General features: G+C 50.2%; 1 protein-coding gene across 24 annotated transcripts in view; it reads left to right on the plus strand.

Moving 5' to 3' along the window:
- The window catches only part of MSI2 (musashi RNA binding protein 2), a 202,678-nt gene that overhangs the window by 159,792 nt on the left and 16,934 nt on the right, over nt 1-25,952 (plus strand). For 4 of the 24 annotated variants that reach the window (XR_005954155.1, XM_041425290.1, XM_041425293.1 and 1 more), the window contains exons 10-12: nt 3,977-4,051; nt 17,662-17,724; nt 19,037-19,112. Coding sequence is in view for 20 of the 24 variants with exons in the window: in XM_041425290.1 (XP_041281224.1) it covers nt 3,977-4,051; nt 17,662-17,724; nt 19,037-19,112 (214 nt within the window). In the remaining 4 variants the exon portion in view is untranslated. Of the gene's footprint in view, nt 1-3,976; nt 4,052-17,661; nt 17,770-19,036; nt 19,113-20,392; nt 21,421-25,952 lie in introns of those variants that run through there. The other 20 variants (XR_005954156.1, XM_041425294.1, XM_041425303.1 and 17 more) reach the window with 12 other exon arrangements.

Consider the following 25,952-nt stretch of genomic DNA (forward strand, 5'->3'; position numbering starts at 1 on the left):
AGGACTGGCTGAGCATTGGTGATTGATCCATGGTGAAGGCCAGATGCTTCATTATCCACTCGAGCTGGTTTTTCATCTTCCAAGTTCCTGCTTGCTACCGTGGCACCGTGTTAAATAATTAAGTGCTAAACAAGGAGATTGCAGCACGGGAGAGCAGAGCTGCTGGATGGCCGTCAGAAAGCCCCGCTTTCAAAGGCTGCAGGGCCCATCCCTGCAGGAAGAGGGGCATAATTAACCCATCAAATGATCAGACACAGAGTTCCATCACTGCTGCTGCTGAGCGTTCTGTGGGGACTCACGAGGCCAGGTCAGGTCTGTCCCCGTGTCTCCTGTTCCGTGCCCAGCTGGACTGAGCCAGAGCAAACTGAGGCTGCTCTGGAAGGGTTTTCATACCTGTTTCCAGAAATCCTTGCTCAAGGTCACCTTCTCCAGCTGCTGTTCCTGGGCAGAGGAGGGAATCAGAGGAATGAACGCGCGAGACAACCCCAAGGAAGGAGCGGGGAGCGACTCCCTCCAAAGCTATTAAGGAAGTTGGTCTTTTTCATTAATCACAGCCTCCCCAAGGAGCCTGCAGCAGCCAGGGTCTAAAGGTGCGCAGGCAGCCGCTTCTGTGATGATTTGGTTGATTGGAGCAAAATTAAAGTGTTCTGAAAGGATTTTTTTGACTGGGAGAGCGGGGGCAGGCTGAGCCTTCTGGCAGGACGGCTGCGGGGCTGCTGCTGGGACACGCTGGTCTCAGGGAGAGCAGGGCTTTAATGAGCCTCTCTGCATGAAGAGTGGAGCAGTCAGTTCCACTCCCCTCCCTGCCAGCCCAGCCAGCAGGAAGAGCTGTTCCCCAGCCCCTTGGATGCCCTGTGTGCCCCCCTCTGTGGCTGAGTGACACTTTGGTGACCAAGAAACTCTCTCTGTTTCTGGAGCCTCACACTGGCACCTGGCCTGGGGTGCAGACCAGGAGCTCTGTCACCCAAGGGCATGTGGGTGTCACAGCACTGCCCCAAAGCTTCTTGTGCTCTGTTCAGGTCTGTGCCTGGAAACTTGTGAAAAAGAGAGCGACAGAGGAGCAACGTTAAGAGGAGACGGTTTTTGTCTCCCCTCTCATCTGAAGCTGCTCTCTGGGACACTGCAGTCACCACAATGGTGACACACAGCTCTGGAGGTGACCCTGCACTGCCTGCCTTGAGCTGGGGCTGGCATTTCTCCTGGTGATGGGGCATCATCCTGGTGTTTAATGCTGAAATCGGGCTCATTTTAGCTTGCAAACCCTTCCAGAGATGGAAGCTCTCGGCCCCCCAAGCTCACACCCCACAGTGCTGGAGGGATGTGTGGTGGGAGCATGGATTTGGGAAGGGCTCTGGCAGGGCTCTGTGTTCTGCTCACGCTCAGTCTAGGTAGGCTGAGCTCATGCATTAGAGAAGCTTGTGCCCTTCAAAGAAAGTCATTCCTTTTTCCACCAGACACTGTTCAATGGAGTAGCAGCTGCAACTCAGAGCAACATTTGGAGACAACAGCTTCCTTGCATTTTCTGGAGCATTTGGACTAATTTTGCACGGGTCCCCTGGCTCCTATGTGCTCAGCATTCCCACATGTTGACCATGAGCTTTTGTCCACCCCATTAGCAAATTTTAAAATGAAAAGACATTTCCACAGCCTGGACAGGAGCTGGGTAGAAGCCGTGGTGTGAAAGTGCTTTGACTGCTGGTTTGAGTTTTGCTTCTGTGGTCAGGACAGTCTTGCTTTGAAGGAGCAAATCCAGTCAAAACTTGGATTTTTGGTTTACTTACAAGGGATTGGTCACTCCCCAGGACTAGCAAGGCAAATCAGCTTCTCGGTGCCCAGTGCAGGATGAGGATGGCACCTAATGGGAATGTTGGGAAGGTCAGCATGGGATCATTTGGCCTGATGATCTCCACGTAGGCGTGGTGTTAAACACCATTGATATTCAGCCAGGCAGTGTCCCCACGAGGATCAGGCTTCGAGTCGTTAGAGCAGAGCTGGGCACTGCAGCAGTAAATGAAGAGGAAAATTGAAGTAATGTTGTATTATAAATTTATGATTTCATCTGCCTGACTTTGAGCGCGCTGAGTGCTGCCAGTGCCAGCAGAGCCCCCGGGCAGCTTGGCTGCTGCTGGGGCTGTCAGGCACAGCCAGCTTTGGCCAGGGACAGCAGGGCTGCCCTGGGGTCGGAGCCAGGACCATTCCAGGGCAGGCAGCAGAAGAGGAGGCATCCAGAGCACCGTGGGCAGCTCCATCCCCCACCGTGCTGGTCTGGCTGGGGCACAGGTACCACACCTGCAGAGCTCAGAACGTCAGCCCCTGTGCCCTGACAGTTGTGAGCTGCACATCTGCTTCAGAGCTGTCTGAAACACAGCAAACTGCATTCCTCCTCTTGGCAAGGAGAGAGGGGCTGCAGTGGACGATTTTTCACTGGTGTTAATGGCACTGCTTACTTAGCAAAGAATCCATTTATCAATAGTGTTGCTTTAAAAAAAAAAAAAGGGAAAAAAGGTTTGTAAAGCTTAACTCTGAAAGATCTGACTTAATGACAGAGGTGATTAATTTCTAAGGGAATCCAGCTGTTGAGCTGTGAGAGGAGGGCTAAGCAGTGTGTACACATCCCGAGCGCCGTGCTGTCCGGGCTGCCTGCGCTGCCTCTGCCTAATCCCATCATCAGAATTCATCCAAGCATTTTTATCTTCCAGTTTTGGATTATGATTTATAGTACGCTGCACGTATGTATAAATCTGATGGGAAATGGAGGGGCTTGCTGCAGCAGGAAGGCACTGAGTGATGGATGGGTGTGTTACAGGAGAAATAAAAGCAGGGTAGGAGCCCCCCAGAAGAGACATTGAGCCTGTTCTCAGCTCCAGCCCTGCTGCTGCCAAGATCCCCACTGAGTTCAGACAGCAGGAGAGAACTTTTCCTGGTGGGTTCTGGGTTTGGAGAGGCCTGGGCTGATGCTGAGGCTCGTTCTGTGCTGTTCAGTGCACTGGAATTGCACATGGTGGTGCCTGTTTTTAAGAAAACTGAGCGAGGAAATGTTGAAGATCAATGTGAGGTTAGAATTTTAGGAAACCCCTGAGTGTGCAGGACACCTTGGGACATTGGCCATCCTGGTCAGAGCAGATAGCCCCTGTAGGACCAGAGAGAATGGCTGTGGGGAAGTTGAAACAGGGGGGGCACAGTGTGTGAGCCCAGGGCTGCTGGCAGCCCACTCATGGCCAGGGGTCCGTGGGACATCCAGCAGTTCCTTCACACACAGGAGAGTGAAGGCAGCAGAGCTGCCACTTTCACTGAGTGTTCTTACCCACGAAATGCTCTCAAGTGAGCTTTTCTCCTAATGAACCTCCCAAAGCTGCCCGAGGTCGGCTGCTCTTCCTCAGAAGGTCCTTCAGAAGCACCCCGGGCAGCTTCCTTTTACTTTCCTGAAAAATTAAAAGCTCTTTGACTCCCTGGCTCGTTGCTGCTGCTGCCTCCAACTCTTTGATGTGTTAACTGTTGTCCTTCACACTCCCGGGATAAAGAATTACTACTACCTTAATCTCCAACTGTCAATAGCTCTGAAGCAAAGTACATTCATTGTAAGCTCTCCAAATGTCAGAGCAAACCCGTGTTATGTGTTTAGCCTTAGCATTTGGCATTTACTCTTCCAGCTAACAAGTATGCACAGTCCTTGGGCTCCAGACACCAAAGTGCATGTTAATTACCAGAGTGACAGGGCTCCTGCTCGGAGCTGGGCCAGCCAGCTCGAGATGTTTCTATTCAGGGTAATGATGAAACCTCTCTGCAGTTTGGCATGAGCAGAATAAATCTGATTTTTTTAATACCCTCCGTAAAATTAGGTCTCACCCATCCTCCCTGTCATTGTGCATTGTGTTAAAAAACAAGCCAACAAAAAAAAAAAAAACCTTCAAAAGACCCCTTCATTAATCCTCAAACTTCTCTCTCTCTTTATTTTTTTTACGTTTCTGTGATCAAGGTTACCCGAATTTTGTTGCAACATATGGCCGAGGATATCCTGGATTTGCCCCAAGTTACAGTTATCAGTTCCCAGGTACGTACATTTCATTTGCAGATATGCTTTATTTCCCCTCTTTCCTTCTTTTTCTTTTGTTTTTTTGGGTTTTTTTTTTTTCTTTTTATTTTTTTTTTGAAGTCCGTAGCTGCAAGCTGAGACAGGCAAGTCTGCAGGGAGCATCTCACACAACAGCAAATTTTTTCTTTTATTTTTTTTACTATTTTAAAATAGACCTTTATAGCGACATATTTTCAACACATTTTTTTTTTCCCTAATGTATAAATTGGTACTGGTTATTTGAAAACAAACTTCTTAAATTAAAAAAAAAAAAACATAAAAGCAAGAGACATCACTGGAGAGCTGTTCCCCTGCCTTTGATGGGTTTTTCCTTCCGTAGAGCTACACACAGACACACACACAGGGACCCCCCGTGCTGGCCTGTGGTAAGTGAACCTCACTGCTGAGTGCACATCCCACCCTGCTGCGTGCCCTGCTGCCTCTGGGGGTCCCAGCTCTGGGGGTCCCAGCTCTGGGGGTCCCTCCCAGGAGCAGTGGGCAGTGCGTGGTGCCGGCCTCGGGGTCAGCTCGGTCTGGGGAAATCAGGTGAGAGAAGCACAGGACAGGAGGGTCTGGGCTGGAAGGGACTCCAGAGGTGCAAGCCCTGCAGTGAGCAGGGCACTTCCCCTCGGTCAGGCTGCTGAGAGCCCTGGCCAGCCTGGCCCTGAGCACTTCCAGGGATGGGGCATCCCACAAAGCCCATCCAGACGTGCCCCTCCCGGCTCCTCCCGCAGTGGGATGGAGTTTCCTTTCACCCCAGGCCTTTCCCAGGCAGCTGGGACAAGGGAAGCTGTGCCTTTGCTCTCTTTGTGGCCGAAGCCCCAGCTGGCCACCGTGAATTCCTGAGCAGCCTGGTCACCAGGGCCATGTGCTCCTCAGGGCTCACAGCACAGGGGTGGGAGCTCGGGGTGACAGGGACAACAGTGACCCCCCCTGCAGTGAGCAGGGAGGGCAGGAGGGAAAGCAGCAGCTCACAGGAAGGTTCTCTAGGGTGGCTGAGGATGTGGGCAGTGCTTGGCTACACCTGCAGCGTGCTGGGACAGACGTGGAGCTGTGCGTGCAGCCCTGGCTCATTAGGATGAGGCCCTGCTGTGGAAAAATACAGATTGTTGTCATCTGTAGGATGAGCAGTGTCCTTGGGATGGGGTTATTGTGCGGCTGTTTCTCGCAGGACCGAGGGGAACGGCCCTGTGAGGGTTTGTTTACTTGGATTCACAAATGCCACGGCTCTTCTGGAAGCTGAGCCGCCTCTTCCCACCTGTGGTACATCTTCCCCCCTGGACCAGGCCAGGTCTGAAACAACTGGGGTGTCAGGCAGACAGCAGAGCTGCTGGGGTGACACGGTGCTGGTGGGGACAAGGCAGCTGCCCCCAGATCCAGGTGACACCACCTGTGGTTCTGCTGGAACCAGAGGGACAGGCTGGTCTGGCAGGATTGCAGCCAGGAGCTGGAGGTGAGGAGGAGGCTTCAGCAGCTGTTCGTGTGTTGTCTCAGGCTCTGACTCCTCACAATTCCATGTGTCAGCTGATTTGTATGAAGGCATTGAAGGAGAGACTCCTTTGATAGGTTTAATGTCAGAAATCTGCAGAGGTTAGATGAGTTTAATTATAAACATGTCTAAAGCGGCCGTGTTTGCTCACTGACAGCAAAGGCACCCTTTGACTCGACCCCTTCTTAGATGTATTTTTTTAAGGGCCTGTTTTTACCAAAGCAGGACTTCCAGTTACTGCCTGGTTATTTTCAGTCTCCTGCAGAGATTGAATATGGAAAATAAATCCAGGTAGGTTGTCCCCAGCAGAAAGCTGTGGGTCACTGCAGGAGAACAGGAGATGCTCAGGGCCCTGTCTCACCTTGTTGAGTTCCCCTGCCCCAAGGCTCTGCCCCTGCTCCCCTCCCACTCGGATCAGTTACTCCTTAGCAGCAAGCAGAAGCTTTCCAGAGTTGTTGGGAGTTTCTCAGGTGGTTTGGGGCTCTGGTCTCCAGAATCACAACCCGTCGGAGCGCGCGGCACGGGGATGGTGCAGCGGCAGGACGGGGTGTCCCTGCTGCTGCAGTGCTTGGAGCAGAGAGCCCAGTGCCACAGGGCACAGCCTGGCTCCAGGGAGCCTTTCAGGAGCAGGGCAGGAGGAAGGTGTCAGGTGTAAAACCTCAGTGCTGTGGTTTGGAGGGAGGAGTACTCGGCTGGTTCTGCAGGAGTGTCCGAGAGCCTCCCGTGCCTCCTGCCCTGGGCTGCTGCAGCCTCAGTGCAAATACACAGAACAACCTTCAGTCACACTCCGGGCTGCTCCCAGGAGTTCTGCCATCACCCACCCGTTTGCATTCCCTTCCCTTGTCCCTGTCCCTCGGGGGCTGTCCCATGTCCTCTCCCACATCTCCAGCCTTGCCCATGGCATGGGACAGCCCCTGGCTCCAGGGGCAAGGCACACAACCCTTTGGCAACTGCTCTATCTCCTCCTGTCCCATTATTCCTCCCAGCCCTTCCTCATGCAGTACATTGCCTCTTTTTTTTTTTTTTTTTTTAAATCTCCCCCTTTTTTTTTTTTTTTTTTTAATTGCAATCACTCCCTTTCTGTATATCTTCTCTTTTTTTTATTATTTCTGGGACTTATCTTTTCAGTTTAATCTATTAATTTCTGTTCTTATTTCACTTTGCAGACTATTTGCCGATTTCACAAGACATAATTTTTATCAACTAGTTCTTAAAGATGCATAACAAATTAATCGGGGTTTACTACAGTGCTAATGAGAGAGAGACAGAGAAAGCCTGGGTGGTCCATGTTTAATATCAATGTCCACTGAAAAATTGCTGCTCTTACTGGCTGGTTTGATTGACTGGACTTTTTATTTTATTTTTATTTTTTTTAAAGGCTCCATATCCTCACTGCTTTGAGTTTGCTTTATTTTTTTTTTTTAATTTTTTTTTTTCCTCTGCTTTGTTATGAGTTTTTAATGCCCACTTGGAATGTAACTCACAAGGATGGGGTCGGGGGCGTTCCGAAGGCATGACTTCTCACAAACTTTTTAGAAAACCGTTTTACCAACGCAGCGAGGAGGATGATCGGGTGGATTTGGTCTCACAGACAGCCCCAGAGAGAGTGACTGGCGCTTTTTAACGTGGTGCCACCCAGCAGTGGCACAAATCCCACCCTGACGGGTGTCCCCTGTCCCCGTGGCAGCGCAGCTGTGGGACCCAGCCGTGTGACTGGGTGTCACACACTGCCCCATTCCCTGGCCTGGGGCTCTTTGGGGGCTGCCAGCATCACCATGGTGAGGTGCCACCAAGGGAGGGGCTCAGGCAGCTGCTGCCCCCACTGCAATTCCTGCCCTGCTCCCAGAGCCAGCGGGGCTTGGAGCAGCCTGGCACCGTGGGAGGTGTCCCTGCCCGTGGCAGGGGTGGCACTGGCTGAGCTTTAAGGTCCCTTCCAACCCAAACCGTTCTGGGTTTCTCTGATTCTTTGATCTAACTCTGACCAGCGATGGTCCTGCGCACTCCCTGCAGCTGCTTCTCCTTCCAAACTTTGCTTGCAAATCACGGGCAAATCTCCTAAATTGTGGCCGAGCTTTCCCTGCTTAAGCTGCGTCACACTGCGCCTCTGCATCTGCACCGGGGGGCAGGAGAGCTGCAAACCTCCATCCATTGGCTTTACTTAACATGGCCAGATGCTGGACTTTTGGGTAGAAAACACACATTCTCTTTAAATTCTGCTGTTCCTGTTGCTACCCGTGTGATAAGTTTGTGAGAAGTACGGTGCATGCTTACAGTAGAACTGTAATGCATTTTAATGTTTGTTAATCCACTTGTTTAAAATGTCAGTGTCAAAGGCTCTACAATCCATGGCTGTGCTGTTCATTTCATTAAAGATGCTTGATGTAATACTTGGGTAGTTTTCTTTTGACTTTTCTGCAGGCAATAGCTTTTTTTTTAATCTGTATGGCTTCTTATTATTTTGTTTGGGGTTTTTTGCTATGAATTGCTTTGCTTTTGTGAACTTGTCTTAGTGTGCATGATTTGCAAACATTTCGGCTATTGTGAATTTTCTCATTTTTTGTAAATAGTCCATCTGTGCTTTTCTTTTTTTTTTCTTTTTTTTTTCTTTTTTTTTTTCTTTTTTATGACTTTTTTCCTGTAAGTAACTGAGGTAGAAAATAATAATAAATTGTTTACAACGGATGTGCTGTGTTGCTGCTCTCTTAGCTTGCAATTTTAATATTTTGGTTTGGACACCCCAAATAACCAGTACCAATGACAGTTGAATAAAAGAATAAAACCATCACTCAAAAACGTGTGACCCACTGTTTGAAGAACCTGCAGAGGAACAGTTACATGCAAGGTGTGTTTACAGCAAAAATTATACCCAAAAAAAAGACAAAATGCACTCCTAACTGGGGAGAGAGGAAATTGCAGCATCCCCACTGGTCCTCCACCACTGTGATGGGATGTTCCTGCACTGTCCTTTATCCCAGTTATATTTTCTCCCATCATCACCTGAGCGTTTGGGGATTGTCAAAGTTTCATAGAAGCCTTCAGGTTAGAAGTTTAAATTATTTATTTTAATTAAGGGTTTGTTTGCTTGTATGTTTGTTAAAGCTTATTAAAACCTTTGTATATGGTGAGAGGTGAGAAAAACAAATATTTTCACAAACTTCTCAGAGCTCAGGGAAATAAATTTGCTTATTAATACTGGTGCTGCAAAAGCCATGAGCTCAGCCTTGGGTCACGCTCCTGCAGAGCCTGGGGCAGTGGAAATGCAACACAAGATGGTTCAAAGTCACAAACTGATGTGGTTTGTTACTGTGAGAGCATTTAACCCAACTTCAGTTGAGCTGAATTCAGTTTCTTTCCCGATGCCAGCCCCACGGTGTTCAGCCATCAGTGTGGGCAGGGAGGTGTCCTGTGTAGAGTTATGTGTGGTGCTCACCTGGGAGGGAAGAACTAGAAAATAGGAATTTTCCAGGTGAGGAGAAGGAACTGCTGCCAGAGATAAGGGGAATTATTATGTTGTGCTTAAAGCTTCTTTGTCGTAGTGCCTTGAGAGGAGGAGGAGGAGAGGGAAGGAGGTTCCTGTGTCTGGGGTTTAGGACACCCCAGTGCAAGCTCTGCTGCACAGGTTCCCCCTTGGTTAATAACCTCACAGGGGAGTGCAGTGGGCATGGAAAAGTGTGTGGCTGCAGCATCCCAAAAAGCCTACCATTCCCTCTGTGCCACATGCAGGGGTGTAAAACACCCAGCCTGGGGCTTGTGGTGCTTCATGTGCCCTGTGCTGGAGCACCCAGCTTCCTTCTCTGGTGAGGTAAAGTGATTTTAAAGTGCTGCCTGCACATGGCTTCTGTACCCACGGGGAGTGAGGAAGTCTCTGTTAATAGGGGTCAGCTCTGTAAAGCACTCTTCAAGCACTGTTACACAAGTGTGAGGCTTGTAGAACATTTACTAATGGGAGCAAAGTTTGTCTGGTCGTGATGCTGGAACGATCAAACGTAACGCTCAGAAGAGGAGGACCTGGTGGCAGCTGCAAAATAGGAGGAGGAAATGTAAAACCTATTTTAAATTGTTCAGTTAGTTAAGCCTTGTAACAGCAAGAGACGTGGAACAGAGCTGGAGATTTTTCTCACTCCTTTGTCTAACCCTTTCTTAACTGCTTAAATCTGCTCTGCTCTCGCCTGCACTGCATGCCTTGTTTCCACCTAAACACATCACTGCATCTGCATGGCATCACTGCTTCACAGAGTGCATTTGGAATCTCTTGGAGCCACCTGAGTTACCTCTTCCCACCTCTCCGTTTCAGCCTCCATCCCTGAAAACAAAGGCTTTAGACTGGACCTGGTTTAAAATTAAGCTTTTGGGTGTTCTGCTGAGGAGGGGCCGTTCCCATTGCAGGCGCATCCCTGGAGGGAGGAGCAGCTGGAGCTGCAGACAGCAAGCTGAGAAATTAATATAGCAGAGCCCATAAATCTCCAGCCAGAAGGTTCTCCTTCAAGTTCTGCTTAGATTATTGTGTTTTGTTGCAGGAAAAAATGGTCTCTAGAGCTGTTCTCTGGGTCTGAGCAGAGCTGAAGCACCTTTGCCTTTAAGGCACAGTTTCTCTGAGAAAAGCTGTGGATTTTGATGTTGCAGAGAATTGTGTAAAAGGCTTTTTTCATCTTCTATTTCCCCCTACCCCTTAAAGTAACCTTATTGTTAGATTTAGGGTGAGGTTTTCCAGAGAGAAGCTGTTGGTCTGTGTTGATGGTCCAGCTCCCAGCACTGTCAATGGCAGCAGAGCGTGGCCAGTGACAATGGAGCCTGTCTCCTTTTCCTGCCCCATCCCTCAATGTGAGTGAGGCTGCTCTGGAGATTTCCCTAAATATCATGTCTGGCTGAGGCCCAAAGCTGCCCAGGTCCTTCATTAGATTTTTCTCCACTTATAACTTGAATAACTGAGAAATATGAACGTTGAACACTGTCCTGTTCTCGGCTGCTCACTGATCTGTGCCTGGTGTTAGAGGCTTTAAAACTTGAGGTTCATTGCCCTGAAAATTAGTGATCCTGAAGGGGCAGAGAGGAGAGAAAAGGGAAAAGAATCCCAACCTGCTGGTGTCTGTAGAGGTCTGTGTGTTTTGGGGCAGTGCTGCAGCTCCAGAGCGATGATTTCAGCTGCGAATGGGCCACAGCTGCAGTGACCAGGAGGGTTAATGAGAGCAATTATTCACAAGAGTAAAGAGGCATAACACAAACACTGGTGTGTGGAGGAAAATATGGATAACCCTGCAGAAGGAGGAGTGTGGTCTGGTAATGCCCATCCTGCTCTGAGGAATTCTCCGTGTCCGAGCCAGCCGGAGCACGACGGCTCCCCTGCCTTGTGCCTCAGTAGAGACAATTTTTGACTGAAGCTGTTGAAAACTGGGGCTGGTCTTGCAAAGAACTGGACATTCTCCTTATAGCACAGAAACATTCAAGTGTGGATGTTTTAGTAGCAGGGTTTCCAGCTGGCCGTTGAGGAGCTTCCACGTCCAGGAGCAGTGATGGTGGTGGCTGCAGCAAAGCCTTGAAGATTTCTGGGCTCAGCATCCCAATCCTCTCCTGTGACCTCTTTCATAACATGGATTATGGAATGCCCTGTGGCAGTTCTCCAGTGAGGCACTGGGAAGGTCCCTGTCTGCCAGAGATGGCTGTGCTGGTCCTGAGCTGCACGTGAGTGGGGAAGAGTTCCCCACCCTCTGATAACCTTGTCCTGTGATTTACTGCCTTCTCTCTTATGAAGTTGCCTCTTTGTGTTGAATTTTTTCAGCTTCTGCCTCCAGACACGAGTTCTTTTTATGCCTTTGTTCATCATCAAGGACCTGTCTTTAAATAATACTTACCCAGATAGTTGAGATCATTCATAAAAATTGAGACAAGCAGCTTAACCAAACAGCTCATTTTCTCTACCATCGGAGCAGCGGAAATGAGGCTTGAAGCAAATCAGTGCCACGTTGCTGAACTCCAAATAGGTGCCTTGATGTGGTTCCATCTAACCTGCCCTTGTTCATCCAGCAGGTGACTGAAATGCAGAAATTCAGAGCTGCTGTGCTGCCAGGCAGCGTGGGCCCAGTGAGCTCCTGGGTGATGCTGCCCCTGCAGCCATCGTTTCCTTTGTGCTTCACTTGTTGATTAAAAATCTGTGATGAGTGTTTGGCTTTGGCCTTTAAAATCAGTTGTAGCGAGTCCAGAGGAGGCCACCAAGATGTGAAAGGGATGAAGCACCTCTCCTACAGGGAAAGGCTGGGAGAATTGGAATTATTCATCCTGGAGTAGAAGAGGCTTCAGGGCAGCCTACAGGAAAGATGGAGAGAAGAGACTGTTAACAAGGGCTGGAGGGACAGGACAAGGAGGAATGGCTTCAGACTGCCAGAGGGCAGGGTGAGGTTGGATATTGGATGTTGATAACCTAAATCAGCTACCAGCTTTTGCTTCTTGTTTTATGGGCTTTTTTTAAATAAGTAGCTTTTTTTAGAACAAACTGTTTGCCTTTGAGAAGTTTCCCAGTTTTCAGTATAGTGAAATAACTGCAAAAGGGTTATTGCACTTGAAATGCCACAGAATGATAATTTGGGGACAAACAAGGCTTTGTCTCACTGATGCATGAAGTAATTACTGAGCAGAAATGCACCATTCTCATCCTAAAAGGATCACGGCCTGAGAGTCCCAACAGCTGAAAAATGGGTCATTTACTGTACATAAAGTGGAAGTGCCAAATTTTAAATGAACTATATTTGGGATTTATTGTCTTGTTGAAATTCCAGAATGGGAATATTTGCTCAGCATAAGATCCATCTGCAAACAGACAGGGGGGTATCAGACAGGACAGAGTTGGTGCAGGCTGTGCCCTGGCTGATGCAGGGGTCTGGGATGAGGGTCCATGATGCACAGTGTGTTCTGCATGAAATTCCTTAATTTGCTGGAATCTTCTTCCACTGTGTCTGTAACACAGTGGAAGAAGACAAAGGGAAGCACTTAAGGGACTGTTGCAATACAGGGCTCAGAGCAGGCTTGGAGATACTGAAAGTGTTAATAGAATTTATGAGAACCTCAGGAAAGTACTGTCCTGTTTCCCTGGAGCTCTGCCCTGCTCTGCTGGGTCCTGTCCATCAGCTGTGGTGAGGATGGAGAAAGCTTCACAGAGCCTGCAAACTTTGAGAAAGCTTCATAGAGTCTGCAATCAAATCCCAAGGAGTTAATTGCTACTAAACAGTGGTAATGAGTTGTGAATGATGTGGTAGAACCCCGATCTTTGATCAGTTCTAGGGAACATTTGATTTCTCTGGGTGTATGTTCTTCTCTAAATATTCAGCACTGAGTTCTTCATCTCAAGCTCGGAGTAGTAGCAGGTTTTTTTTTTCTTTCTCATTTGTGTTTCCTTATAGAAAGGGAGGGGGAGTGTGAGACAGAGAGCCTGGAAGATGAAGGTTTTAAACATAAAGGGATTGTTTTGGGATGGAGTTTTCCCTTGTGTGTGTTCACCATTAAAGACGACATTTTTGCCCGGTAAATTGGACCCACGCCTGCCTGCCTTCAAAAAAAAACTACCAGGCTCTTCTGCTTCATGGTTTTGAGTCTCTGATACTTTTGAAATGAAGCCTAAAGATCCTCCAAAGAGGATAACACAGCCTAATGGAAAGAATAATGCAAGCGAGAACCCATCTGAAATGACAGCTGTGAGCCTGGTGCCGCTTTTCGGGCTGATCAAAGCTGCTGGGAGCTCTGCTGGAAAAGGGGGGATCAGCCCCCGGCTCCTCTCGTCACTCAGCCTGCACATGAATTCATATTCCAGCCCTTGCACTTCTTCCTCGGGAGATCAAGTGACCCTCCTGGAGGGCTGGGGTTCAGGTCAGCCACTGGGGAGCACCAGGGGTGTAAGGAGTGATGTGTTGTGGGGTGAAGGAACCTCTGAGCTCGATGCCCTCAGCACAGGGACCCCCAAAAGACCCTGCACAGACCAGTCTGCTGCTTGTGTGTGAACCCTCCAAACACCCCATGGGCACAGAGCAGGGGGGTTGCTTCTTAGGGGCAGTTTCGTGGTGGCTTTTATTTAATTCTCTGTGCCTGTTCCATGATTTTGGCTATTTTCTGAAGTCAGGTGGTGATTTGGGCATCTCAGCTCCCATTTTCTTGTTTTAAATCCCTGTGCTCATTGCTGAAGTCTGAACATGCATCCTCAGGTGCCCAAGTGCTTTGGCCGTTTAGAGGAAATTCTTTGCATGATGTTTTTTGATGTAAGGACTAATTTTGTGATCTTTGTGCCTTTTTTTGGGTTGATTCCTGTTGTCTGACTGGTTGTCGAGGATAGGGCTGTGTGTGCTTTGGGGATGCAAAATATTTGGGGTCTTCAAAGGCTGATCAGAGCAGGGCTGAAGGAGTCAGTGATTTCTCTTAGAGCCAGAGCTGCAGGGGCTCCTGGCAGGGAGGGTCCTGGCAGCAGGAAGGGTGCAAATGGTTCTTGGGTTTTTCCCTTGTGGTTGCCTTGTAGCCAAGGCCAGGCTGGAGGGCAGGAGAACTCGGTGATTTAGGAAGGAATGGTCCCACCAGAGCAGGAGATGGAGCAGGGCAGAGATCTGGTGAGCCCGTGAAGACTGGCCCTGCTCAGGCAGCATTGTGCTTGCCAGATTTATTCACAAAGCCTCTGGAAATGTGCTAAATCCTGGGCTCCCTCTGGAATGCCCAGAGCAAGGCAGTGGGGCTGTGCCATCCTGTGGTTCCCCTTCTCCCAAACTCACCTGTGCCTTGGAAACACAACAGCCCTGGAGTGAATCTGGGACCTCAGGGCAAAGGATTTAACCCAGATCTGTCCATCTTCCCTCACTGCTTCACTGTTTAAAGTGAAACTATTGATGCAGGAAGCAGGAAAATTTATCTGTGAAAAATTGCACTTGGAACGCTGGTTTTGGCTCATTCTGAGCAATGAGAGAGCATGAAATTGCTGTGAATCCTCAGGGCTTTCCTGGACAGCGTGTGAGCCCAGTGCAAAACGTTTATTGTAAAATACCTTCTAATTGCAGTGCTTAAAGTGAGCACTGCTGGCCTTTGCAATGGCTCTGGGCTTTGTTTCCTCTGGGCAGCTGGGAGCAGTGGGCACACAAAGCACAGGGGCCATTTGAGCAGGAATCAGTGCTTTAAGCAAACACCAGGAATGAACTGAGCTCTCCCTCCACCCTTTTTATTTTTCAGATGACTTCAGAAGGCTCAGAGGGAGTGGGGCTGGTGCTGGCCACACTCCTCATGGTCCAGGGTGGGATCCAGAGGTGCTGCCATCAGTGTTCCCCTTGGCTTCAGGACTCTCCTGTCCTGGCACCCATTCCTGGCACCCAGTTACCTCCGAGCTGCTTGTTAAATGAACTGGGGGCTGGCTGGCAGCTGGTACAGGGAGAAAAGGGGTGCTGACACCCCACAGCCCCCTCTGCTCCCCCACAGCAGCAGTCCCTGATGCCATTGCTCTCTCCTGGAGATGCCTGCTCTTCCCAGGCATTGCTGAGGGAAAAGTGGCACTGGGCTTGTTCTCACACTCTGCTGGCCACAAGCTCTCCTTGTCCCCTGCTCCAGCTCCGGGAGGCATTCCCAGTGCCCCGTGCTGGGATCCCTGTCAGGCAGAGCAGGATGGTGTCAGCTGCCCATCTCTGCTGAGGGGGTCAGGAGCAGAGAGGCACAGAGGTGCCCCATGGAGGTGGCACAGAGGTGCCCCAGGGAGGTGGCACAGTGCTGGGAGGTCACAGCAGTAGTGGCTCAGCAGTGCTGACAGGGAAGCTGCTCCATGAGCCAGCCCCTGGCCGTGGTGCCTGGCAAAGGGCATTCTAGCAGGAGATGGATTGCTCTCAGCAGGCTGGATTGGGTGGGGATCCTGCAGTGCTGGAGCCATCCTGTGGGTGTATCAGCGAGGAGGCTTTTGCCAACCTTGACAATCAATCCCAGTTTCCATCTCCACTCGCGGGCCCGCGGCGTTCCCGCCCGGAGCGCGAGCAGCGATGGCGCTGTGAGTGAGCTCTTGGAGCGCCGTGTGGCACGGCTGCTTTTATCTCAGAACTGGGATAAAAGCTTTCTGCAGGGGCCGAGGGATTAATTTTTCACACATCTGTCCACTGGAATGCAATAAGGGAGCCTTTGTTCGGGCTCCTTCCGTGGAGCGCCTTCTCCACCCTTGTTATTTCACTCTTCTTTTGCATGGCAAAACTTTTTGTCCCGCATTTCAAATAGATCCTGAGTGTCCCTGGCAGCTGAACAAGAGAAACAAACTTTTCCAGCCCTGTTTTTTGTGCCGTTCTCAGGGGATGCTTGGTGATTTGAAGGGTATTTGATTGGTTTTGGCAGAGGCATTTTACTCCATGGAAAATCCACAGCTCCTCCAGTCCCGTATGGATGGTTTAGGGAGCCCCTGGAGCCTCCAAGCGAGATCTGTGGGTGGCCAGCTGGTCGTGGAGGTGCCATGGGAACGCTGAGGACACTGCTCTTGGACCATGGGCAGGGAGGGACAGGGGACAGTGCCAGCTCTGCTCCTGCCTGAGCCACGGTGGGAGGGCCCAGAGCTTGGCCCAGACGTGGCTCTGCATGAAAATGAAGCCCCAGAGCCTCAGCCCTTGTCCTGCAGATGCTTTCCTTGTTCTTTGGAGGTCGGTTTTATTCTTTAACACCAAAGTCTTCTCACTCCAGCCCTAATCACGTGTCAGGGGACCCACGCAGGGTTGATGGCTCCATCCAGTGAGAGGGAATTTAACACTCAGGTTCAACACTGGTTATAGCACATCTGGAAGTGCTTCCCCCACATCCCACTCCACGGAGGCTGTAGCAGTTACCAGCAGACAGGTTCACCAGGGCTGGCTGTGCAGTGCTGCTCTCTGTGCACGGGGAGCACCGCCCTGGGATCCTGTGCCTACATTTACCTGTGCTATGTTCTTTTCCCCCCAACAGCCCTATTACCGTATTTAAATGCAAGTATGTCTTTTTTTGATTGATTTTAAGTAGCTTCAAGTTACTCTAGCCTAGTCCTCTGCTCCTTGCCCTGGTAGCTGAGCTGTAGCTGAGCCATAGTGCTGGAGGTAGTGGGCTGTAGTGTGCTGGGCTCTCTCGCTCTCGGGCTCACTCTTCTCTTTCTCAGTGCCTCAGTTGTTCTCCTGTGGTTCCTCAGCCTTGCAAAGCAGCTGTGATCATGGTCCTGGTGCCCACAAAGGAGCAGGTCCCATTGTGGTGGCCACCCCAGGCTTGTCCTGTTGGCTGGCAGGAGCAGTTGGAGCTCCCAGGGACCAGGAACCTGCCTGGAATCATTGACCTTGGGGTTCTTGTGATTGCCTGGACGTTGCCATTGCCCTCTTAAAATACATATATTGAAAGTCAGAATCTCTGGCAGGTCTTCTGAATGTTAATTAAGTAAATCAGCAATCTTGCTGGCAGGATTCCATTCCTCTGCAAGGGCTGGGTTCCCTGGAGCAGGGGGGATGTCATAGAGCTCCTTGGTCTGCGGCTGGTTTGCTTTCGAGAGCTTTTTCCTTCCTTCCTTCTTTCTTTTTCTTTCTTTCTCTCTTTCTCTCTTTCTCTCTTTCTTTCTCTCTTTCTCCTTTTCTCTCTCTATTTCTTTCTTTCTTTCTTTCTTTCTTTCTTTCTTTCTTTCTTTCTTTTTCTTTTTCTTTCTCTCTTTCTCTCTTTCTTTCCTTCTCTCTTTCTCACATTCCATTGAATTTTTTCTGCTTGATCCCAGCAAATTTGTGATCTTGACACGAGGACCTCCTCGTATTTTCCATTACTGCTTTGTCTGTAGCCCAGCACATTATTATCACTTGCAAATAAGCCCAGAAGAGAATTCCCTGGTTGTCTGCAGAGCGGGCTGACCCCGTTCCTGCGGGAGACACGAGCCGAGAGCTGCAGGCTGTGCCTCCAGCCTGTCCTCCTTGGCTGCACGGCGTGCCGTGGCCAGGAGCCCGTTCCTCCTGTGCCAAGGGGATTTGTGCCACCGGCGGGCACCTGGCCAGGGCTGGGCTGTTCCCAGGGGGCACGGAGAGCCGGGCTGGCGAGCTCCGGGTGCCTGTGGCCCTCAGGGACTCGCGGTACCCGCTGCCTCTGTCTTTACCCTTCTCCTTTTCTCCACGGCCAGGTTTTCCAGCAGCGGCTTATGGACCAGTAGCAGCGGCAGCCGTGGCAGCAGCAAGAGGATCAGGTAGGGGGGCCCGTGGAAGAGCAAACCCTCAGAGTGCAGGGTCAGGTAAAAGCTCTGTCGGTATTCTGTGTGGCTGCAGCTCTCCATCATTTCTCTGATTTTCCTCACACTTATCCTGGGGACCTGAAAACAATCAATCAAAACAAAAAAAAAAAAATCGAGAAAAAATAAGTAATCAATCCCAACCCAAACCCAAACTACAAGCAGAGGCCACAGGGGCTGGAGCACCTGCAGGAGATTGGCGTGAGAACTGCCAAAACCAGGGTAGATATTCCAATTTGTTTCTTCCTTTATTCCTTTATTGCGTTGGTTTCTTTATTTGTTTGGTTTAAATTCAAGGCTCTAAAAGATGCCCTAAAAAAAAGATCAATTTGTGTTTTCGGAAAAAAAGTTTTGGTTTCTCACAGGAAGCTGGGGTTGGGTTGAGGTGGTGGCAGCAGCTCTGGGTGCTCCCGCCGTGCCTGGAGATGCTGTCACCTCCTCCACTGTGGCCAGCACGGGGCATCCCCATGGCGAGGGGATGGCATCACCTGTGCCATTGGCACCAGCACACGGCTGGAATTTGACCATCCCTGCCTGCTCCAACCCCACTGCTTCCATGAGGAACCACCAAGCTTTTCTTCTGTCCTTCTGAAAACTTCGTACTTTTTTCTTTTCCCCTTGAGGGAAACACCAGAAACAAATCGTTGCCAATTGCCGTTACTGCCTTAGGTTGAAATTCTGCCGAAGATGCGAATCAGCGCTGTGCTCAGGTGGCAGAGCTCAGAGCAGCCCTCAGCGAGCCGTGCGCTCCCGCAGCAGGCCGCCATGGAGCCGCTGCCGGGCCGGAGCCGCTGCCAGCCCCGTGTCCCCTGTCCCGGCGTGTCCTCGGGGGACACGGGGCTGGCAGCACCTCCCAGCTCACTCGTGGCTGAGCTGGGGGCTCTCGGTGCTTTTCGGGCGGTGCCGGGGGTTCAGGAGGCTCTCCCGAAAAGCCCCGAGTGCGTGAGGGAGCAGGAGGTGGGCGCAGGCCCCGGCGTGTCTCGAGCGAGAGCCTGGGGCCACGAGGCCAGAGAAAGACACCAGGAGAACTCCGTTCCATGCAAACTGGCACTGCTTGCAGGCTACAAAGGACTCTCTGTACCAGTTCCATCCTGTGGCATGTAGAGAGCGCCTAAGGGGTGACTTGCCAGCCTGGTTGTGGGGATCCCCCAACTCCCAGCTTCTCCTACTGCCCTGGCACGGAGGGGGAAAAACAAACCCAAAGAGGGGAAGAAAAAAAAAAAGCCCAAAGCCAAACAAATCCCAAGATTGCTTTTGCATATGCTTCCAGGAAAACAGACCTCATTGTTTCTGCCTCTTCCTCATGTTTTGCCCTTCAGGTTTTGTTTTACGTGCAAACAGACCTGGTGAGTTGCCCCTTAGCAAGGCACAGAGGGTTTGGCTGGATTAACGTTGCTTCCCTGATTATTATTATTATTATTATTTTTTTTAATCGGAGTGCTTTTGGTGCCCATTACAACTGAACTGAGCATTGATCAATTCTGTGCCTGAAAATCATTTGTCTTTAATTTGAGTGTTTTTTGGTTTCTCTTTTGTTGGGTTTTCTGATTTGTTTTTTCAGTTTTTTTGTTTTTTGATTTGAACTTGCAATACAAAACTAAATCTAACCCTAAATTAACAACACCCTTTCTGGCAAGTTTAAAGAGCAGTATGGTGTTTGGAAATGTCTTTTCAAGCCTCAAAATTGCCTGCATGCACAAAACTGGCAAAAACCCCAAAACTGAACCCAAAGAGCCCCCGTCCCTCGCCCGCCCCGAGGTCTCAAGGAGGAAGGTGGGTTTGTCACCGGCCCCGCTCACATCTGCACCAAGCCGTGGTCTGGGAAAGGGGGGTTTCTGTAGAGTCATCTCCATCCAGAGCTGGTTTTGGAAGGGACATCCTGGGTTTGCCACTCCATCAGCAATGGTAGTGAATTGTATCCAGGAGCAGTGGAGTCCGATCGATCTTGCGCTGCAGTGTACGGGCCCGATTCATTACAAGAAAAATGGCTGGGGTTTTTTCCTTCTTTCCTTTTCCCTTCACAAATTTGCACAGCCCTCCTTCACGCGTGCCTGGTCCAAAGCACAGAGCACAGCACTGACTGGCCCCTCTCTGCCAGGAAATGGGAAAGAGCTGGGAAAAACACCCGGGCAGGCGTGTCCCACCACCCCCAGCTCACTGGGAGAGCTCTGCCCAGGGCTGCTGGAGCAGAGCACAGGGCAAGCATTCTCCAGGAGGTTCCTGGAAAGCATTGATGACAATCCATGGCATCAATGTCCCCATCACTGCTGCCTCTTCAGCAGCTCTCTGGCCCCATCCTGCCAGCTCTTCCCCACCTTCCTGGCGTCAGTGCCAGTGCGGAGACTGAGCACCCGCAGAGAGCATCCACCTTCAGGAGCGTGTCTTGGTCTCCCCAGGAAGCTGCAGCCCTCTCACTCCAAGCCCCCGGGCACTGACCACCTTGGTTTGTCCCTGGGGTGACATTCCTCCTCTTGGGACCACCTGCATGTTTGCTGAGTCAGCAGGGAGCCTGCTGGGGGCAGGTACCTGCTCAGGGCCTCCTCCCTGCCCTCACCCCTTCCTTTTCCATGGCAGCGTGCCACCAGCTGACCTTGCTAGATAAACAGGTTCTTCTGTGTCACGGCAGGTCTGTCCTACAACCAGCAGAAAGGGACGTGTCCCTGTCCCCGTGCTCAGTGCCACCGTAAATTCACGTCCCGCGTCGCTGCTCGCGTGCCGGCGGGGTGAGCGCGGCCGTGCTGCTCGCCATAAATCACGTCCCCAGTCGACGTCCCAGTGATGAGGTGATAGCTGAGGTCCTTCCAGCAGACACAGGTCTGGCCACATCCATTCGCTCCGGGTGGGGCTGCGCTGCCCAATCCCTCCACTGGTTTTGACAACCTCACCCATTCTTGTATTTTTTTAATGAATTGGGACCTGAGCCACGGAAAACGAGCAAAGTTAAAAGTCTGAATGCTGCAAACTCCTCCTAGACAACTTCACTATCAGTGTCACGTTTCTTTTGAATCCACCTGACATATTTTACGTGTAAAACATTTTTGTCGTGTAAATGCTTTTTTTGAAATACAGTCATGGGGGGGGCACATTTTTCTCTTGCATTTGACATGGGAGGGGTTCATCCGGCAGGAGAGCGAGACGAGGAAAATTTGGCAGGAGAGGGTTTTCGTTCCTTCCTCTTTGGTTCATTGACAAGCCTGAGATTTTTCCAGTTCCCAACCTGTTGCTACCAACTGTTCCTCCCTGAGGACTGGAGACAAAACCCGTCAGGCCACACTAATCCAGCCCTGTCCCAGCTCCCTCGGGCAGGCTGTGCAGCGGGACAGCGCAGTGCCACGGCGCCAGGGGCTGCTCCCCACCCCAACCCCTGGCACATCTGGATTTTGGGCCCCAGTCCCGGCTTGCCAGTGCTGCCTTTGAGCCCTGCGCCCCAACAACCCCTTACTGGACTTTATACTTGCCAGCTATAACAAATCTCGTAACGTGAGCTACTGACCTTGATGGTGAGTGTGAGCAGTTATGTTTTGTTGTTTTCTCTCTTGCTTGGTTGGGGCTGCTGTGAGAGAGGGTGTCTCTGAGGCAAACTTTCCGGCCTCTCTTACACTCGGACGTGCACACCTCCTCTCAAACACTCTTCTGAGCGCTCTCAGCGGGAAGGTTTGTCCACACCTATTAATCCTCTCTCAGTGTCCAGCTTCTTGTTAGTAGCAGCTGGTTGCATGTTTTTTGCTTGTTCGGACGAAACGGTTCAAGAAACGACTCATATCAACTCTTGAGAAATGTCTCTATTTTTTTGTACACTTTCTTTCTTTTGATGTTTTTTATTAATTTCCCTTACTTAAAAAACAAAACACCTGTCGTCCCGTAAAACATTTCACATCTCCCCTTGCCTGTTCTTAGAGTGTATGTATCTGTGGGACTGAACTAAATGCATGCACTGTAGTAGTCGTACTGGTAGCAGTAGATGTAGTTGTAGAACATGCATTGTCAAGTTGATATTATAGGCACCATCAACGCGAACGAGCGTGGCAGATAAAAGCAGAGCCTTGGTCTGATTGAAAGCGTAGGGATAACGCAGCAGAGAGCTGCTGATGGCTTGGATCCATAGAGCCCTATTCGTTAAATCCCATTATCTGGAAGTTTAAATTGAAGCCGGCTGTAGGCAACCTACACCCTCCGTACAAGAACCCGCACATGCTCTTATGCTGATAGCAAAACTGACCTTTTTTTAATTCAAATTAACCCCCCCTAGGAACTGAAACACTGACTCTAACTGTATTCTCTTATTTTTATTTTGTATCCAAAAGAACCTAAGATATTTTTCAAATCATTTTACAATCATGGTTTCTCCATCAGCCTGTTACTCGTCCATATTAGCCCATAGACTCATCCGTTGGCGGTCGTAGAGCAGATGTGGCACACGCAAATCACTCCATTTGGGAATCCAATAATTCCGTGTGTGAGCGGCTCCCTGCAGCCTGTCCTGAGCCACCGAGCGATTGTTTGTAGGTCATAAACCTCAAATCTTGTTATGCAACAGAGACTCCGAGCTAGTGATGGGTCGTACTCATTGCCATGTCACCCAGCTTAAGGGGAACATTTTTAAATGAAGATTTAGCATTTCATAAATATCAGCGTGAGGAGTTCGAGGCAAGTTCATCCTCTGTGCCACGAGCCAGCAGTGGCTTTGCTCCTCCTGCCTGAGTTTCTGTGCTAAACTTGGAAAATGCAGAGACGGCGCTGCAGTCAGTAAATCCAACAGATGGTAATTGAGATCCCGAATTAGGCTTTGGTTTATTTGTTGTTCAGTTTGCTGCTTGTCAGAAAACACCCTGATGGGAGCAGAAAAGCTCCTCTCTGGTGTGGTCACTCCTCCCCATGCCATGGCCATCCCCAAAGCCAGCTGTGCTGGGTGGGAGCATCTCCCTGCTCTGCTGGGCAGAGCCACGCACTCATTAATGCACTTCAGGCAGCAAGGGCTTTCAAAGGAAATAAAATATCCAGAATGGGCTTTCCAGTGTAATTAAGGATTTGTGTCTGCTCCTTACCTCTAATAGAACATTGAGTAAATCTAGCAAACAACACTGGGGCTGACACAGGGCAAGGTGAGCTGAGCTGCCCCTGGTGCTGCCAGGGAGCTGAGCACTCGTGTGCCAAGGCAGGGCTAAGGTTCCCTTTGGATCTTGGTTTTCCAGGGAAACAGGGAGCCCAGCGTTCAATGTGATGAAGTGAGGAGCGTGCCTGAAACTCAGCAGAGCGATAAATTGCACGGGGTCGAGGAAACCTTGTCTGACACCTAAGGAAGGTGCTCCAAAATCTAATCTACTCATAGTTTAGCAAATTAATGGCCATAAAAAGGGGGACTGTGGTTGGGCTGTGTGTGCAGGGGGAGAGGAGCTGCCATGGGCTCATGGAGATGTCAGGAGGAGCACTTCAAAGATCCAGCCATGAACCAATTTAGGATTTCTGCGGCCCGCTGGGAGGACTCCCTTGTGGCACGGTGGCTCTGGTGGAATTGCTCTCCCTTTTTTATTTTCCTCTATAAAAGTACATAAAGTTTAATCCAGGCTGTGTAATCTCAAAAGCCAGAACCTAACAAGTGGACCACTTGGGAGCAGCAAGGGCTGGAATTTCTCACTCCACTGGAACGCCAGTAATTATGTGCCAGAGCCTGGCGGGTGATGCATTGGGAAATTAATGGCTGCATTGGATTTTATCCTTTGCTTATCTCCTGGCAGAGGCAGCCCGTGCTGGGGAGCACGGCGGGTGGCCAGGCAGGGACCCCACACTGGGGGGGCTTCGGGGAGGGGTGGGAGCAAGGGAAATCATCCTGCTTTAAACAGGAATTCCATCAGCCAGACTCGGCACGCAGCAGCCCCAGGTGGTGAATGTGCTCTGGAGGAGCCACTCCACATTCCCAGGGGTGCTTTTGGCCTTATTACTGACATACTGGGAGCCCTACAGTTACTTGTCTGTCTACTACCCCAAATTAAAATAATAATAGTAATAATAATAATGAAAGAGGCATCTTTTCTGTTTGGCTCAGAAGTGCTGTGCTGCTCCAGGATGGGAATCCCACAGGTCCTTTTCAGAGCAGGCTCCAGGCAGAAGAAACCCTGTGTTCTTGTTTTACTGTAGGATGCCACTTTTGGATCTTTTTTGATCTGTGAGGGACTGAGCTTCCTCCTGCAGTGCCAGGGAGAAAATTCAGTAGATATGAAACAATTTGCTGCTCGACCTTGGCCGCAGTAGCCAGTGTTTGACAGGGCACTGGGCTGAAGTCTATTGAGGTTAAAATACATCAGCTTTAATCAATAATTTTGTAATAGAAAATCTTGTGCGCTTGATAAATCATCTCCAGTGCAATTAGTGACCACCTCTGAAGTGCAGTTGAAGTTAATCTGTGGCGAATTTAGCCAGTAACTTTTAATAGTCTTTTCCATCAGGAGAATTATTTTCCACGGGAAAATGCTCCTCAGAATGCTCATCATGCTGTTTTATTTAGGGAGAAATTCTTCTCTGTGAGGGTGGGGAGGCACAGGTTGTCCAGAGAAGATGTGGCTGCCCCATCCCTGGAAGTGTCCAGGAGCTTGGAGCAGCCTGGGACCGTGGAAGGTGTTCCAGCACATGGCAGGGGGTTGGAACAACTTTGGTACCCTCCAAAGCCCTGCCACAGCCAATTATTCATGTTTTATTCCCTTTCTCCCAGCGGAAGCTGGGGGACAGAGCTGTTGGCAATTGTAATTAGACTTTGTTCCCTGCAAGATGCAGACAAGTCGTTGCAGAGCTTGAAGTGCGGTTTCAGCACGTGCTCTCCAGTGCATGAGCTCTTCAAGCACAGGATGGTGTCCTGTGCATTTTAATCCCTACACAGGTAAAATACTGCCAGAGCTGAGGGTGACTTGCCTCTCCAGCAGCAGTTGCAGGCTGTTACCCATTAGTGGAACAACTGCTAACTGTGAGGCAGCACACATTGGACTGACACACTACTGTCAGTATTTTCATGCTGATTCTCTCCCCAAATGCTTTAAAAGTAAATACATAATTACAGTGATGTTTTTTCTCCCTCTTTTCTCTCAGAAATAGAAGGCTGCCAGAGGAGCAGAGTAGTTTTTCCTTGCAGCAGATGTTGGTGTGCATCTGGCTCTGTGTGAGCTCGAGAAGCACGGTGGGTTAGGAGTTGCCAGAGAGTGCAAAATGGATCTGCAGGTATATAAACCTGAGCTGTTTAAAAATAATAAACTCACGCAGCTGGGGCCTTTGTGAGCATTTCCTGATGGTTAAAAGAGCCCAGAACTCTGTGCCCTGACCCTGACTGGGGTGTCAGCTGCCGACAGCGTGGCTGGTGCCACCAGCTCTCCCCAGGCACCAGGGCTGGGCAGCAGCTTGCCTGGTGCAGAGCCTCCCACAGGAGGGGATGGCTGCACAGGACTGGGGGTTTGCAGGCTGCATGCCTCTTCTGTTACCTGGATAACCCCCCTGTGCTCCTGAGCATCCCCCCAGCCTGTGGGATCAGCAGTGGAAAGGTGCCCCCCAGGCAAGGCCCTCCTGCTACTGTGACTTGAATTATGCAGCAAAACAAAGACCCGTTTTTGGTTTAATTTTCCTCCTGTATTGTCTGTTATTGTACAAAAGGCTTCAATTTCAAATTACAGGAGTGATAGCCAGTTAATGTGGTACAGTGGGAGGCCGGAGTTGCTGTTGCTATGGCAATGGAGTTCGGCTCATTTGTTTTGTAGATGAGTAATTACTACGCAATTAGAGTAGGCTAAAAATAAAGGGGCCTTTTGTTCCCTCTTACTCATTAATATTAATAAAAGACCTGTCCGGGCTGTGGTAAACAATTAATGCAGATGTGGTTGCCCATGGTAAAATTAACAGCAGCTTTCGTGCTCCTCGGCGTGAGGTGAAGGCGCCGGCATCACCTGGCTCAGCTCTTCCTTCATTTTAAATGGAAAAATGGTTACAGAGGGGTCTGTGATATCCCAGCATCTGAGCTTTAGCTCTTATTTGCCAGTTGGATGGGTGGTAATAAGTGTTAAAGCTTCGTGTGCAGGCACAGGCAGCAGGAACAGCGCTGGGGTCGGCGCCTGTGACACAGCGAGCGCCCGCAGCCCGCCGAGGGCTCGGGAGGAGCCCGGCAGCAGCAGTTCCTGTGCTGACAGATCCTCATTCATCCCCCCTGGATA

This window comes from Onychostruthus taczanowskii, unplaced genomic scaffold (assembly GCF_017590055.1).
Source record: "Onychostruthus taczanowskii isolate IOZ18803 unplaced genomic scaffold, ASM1759005v1 scaffold89, whole genome shotgun sequence".
Classification (NCBI taxonomy): domain Eukaryota; kingdom Metazoa; phylum Chordata; class Aves; order Passeriformes; family Passeridae; genus Onychostruthus; species Onychostruthus taczanowskii.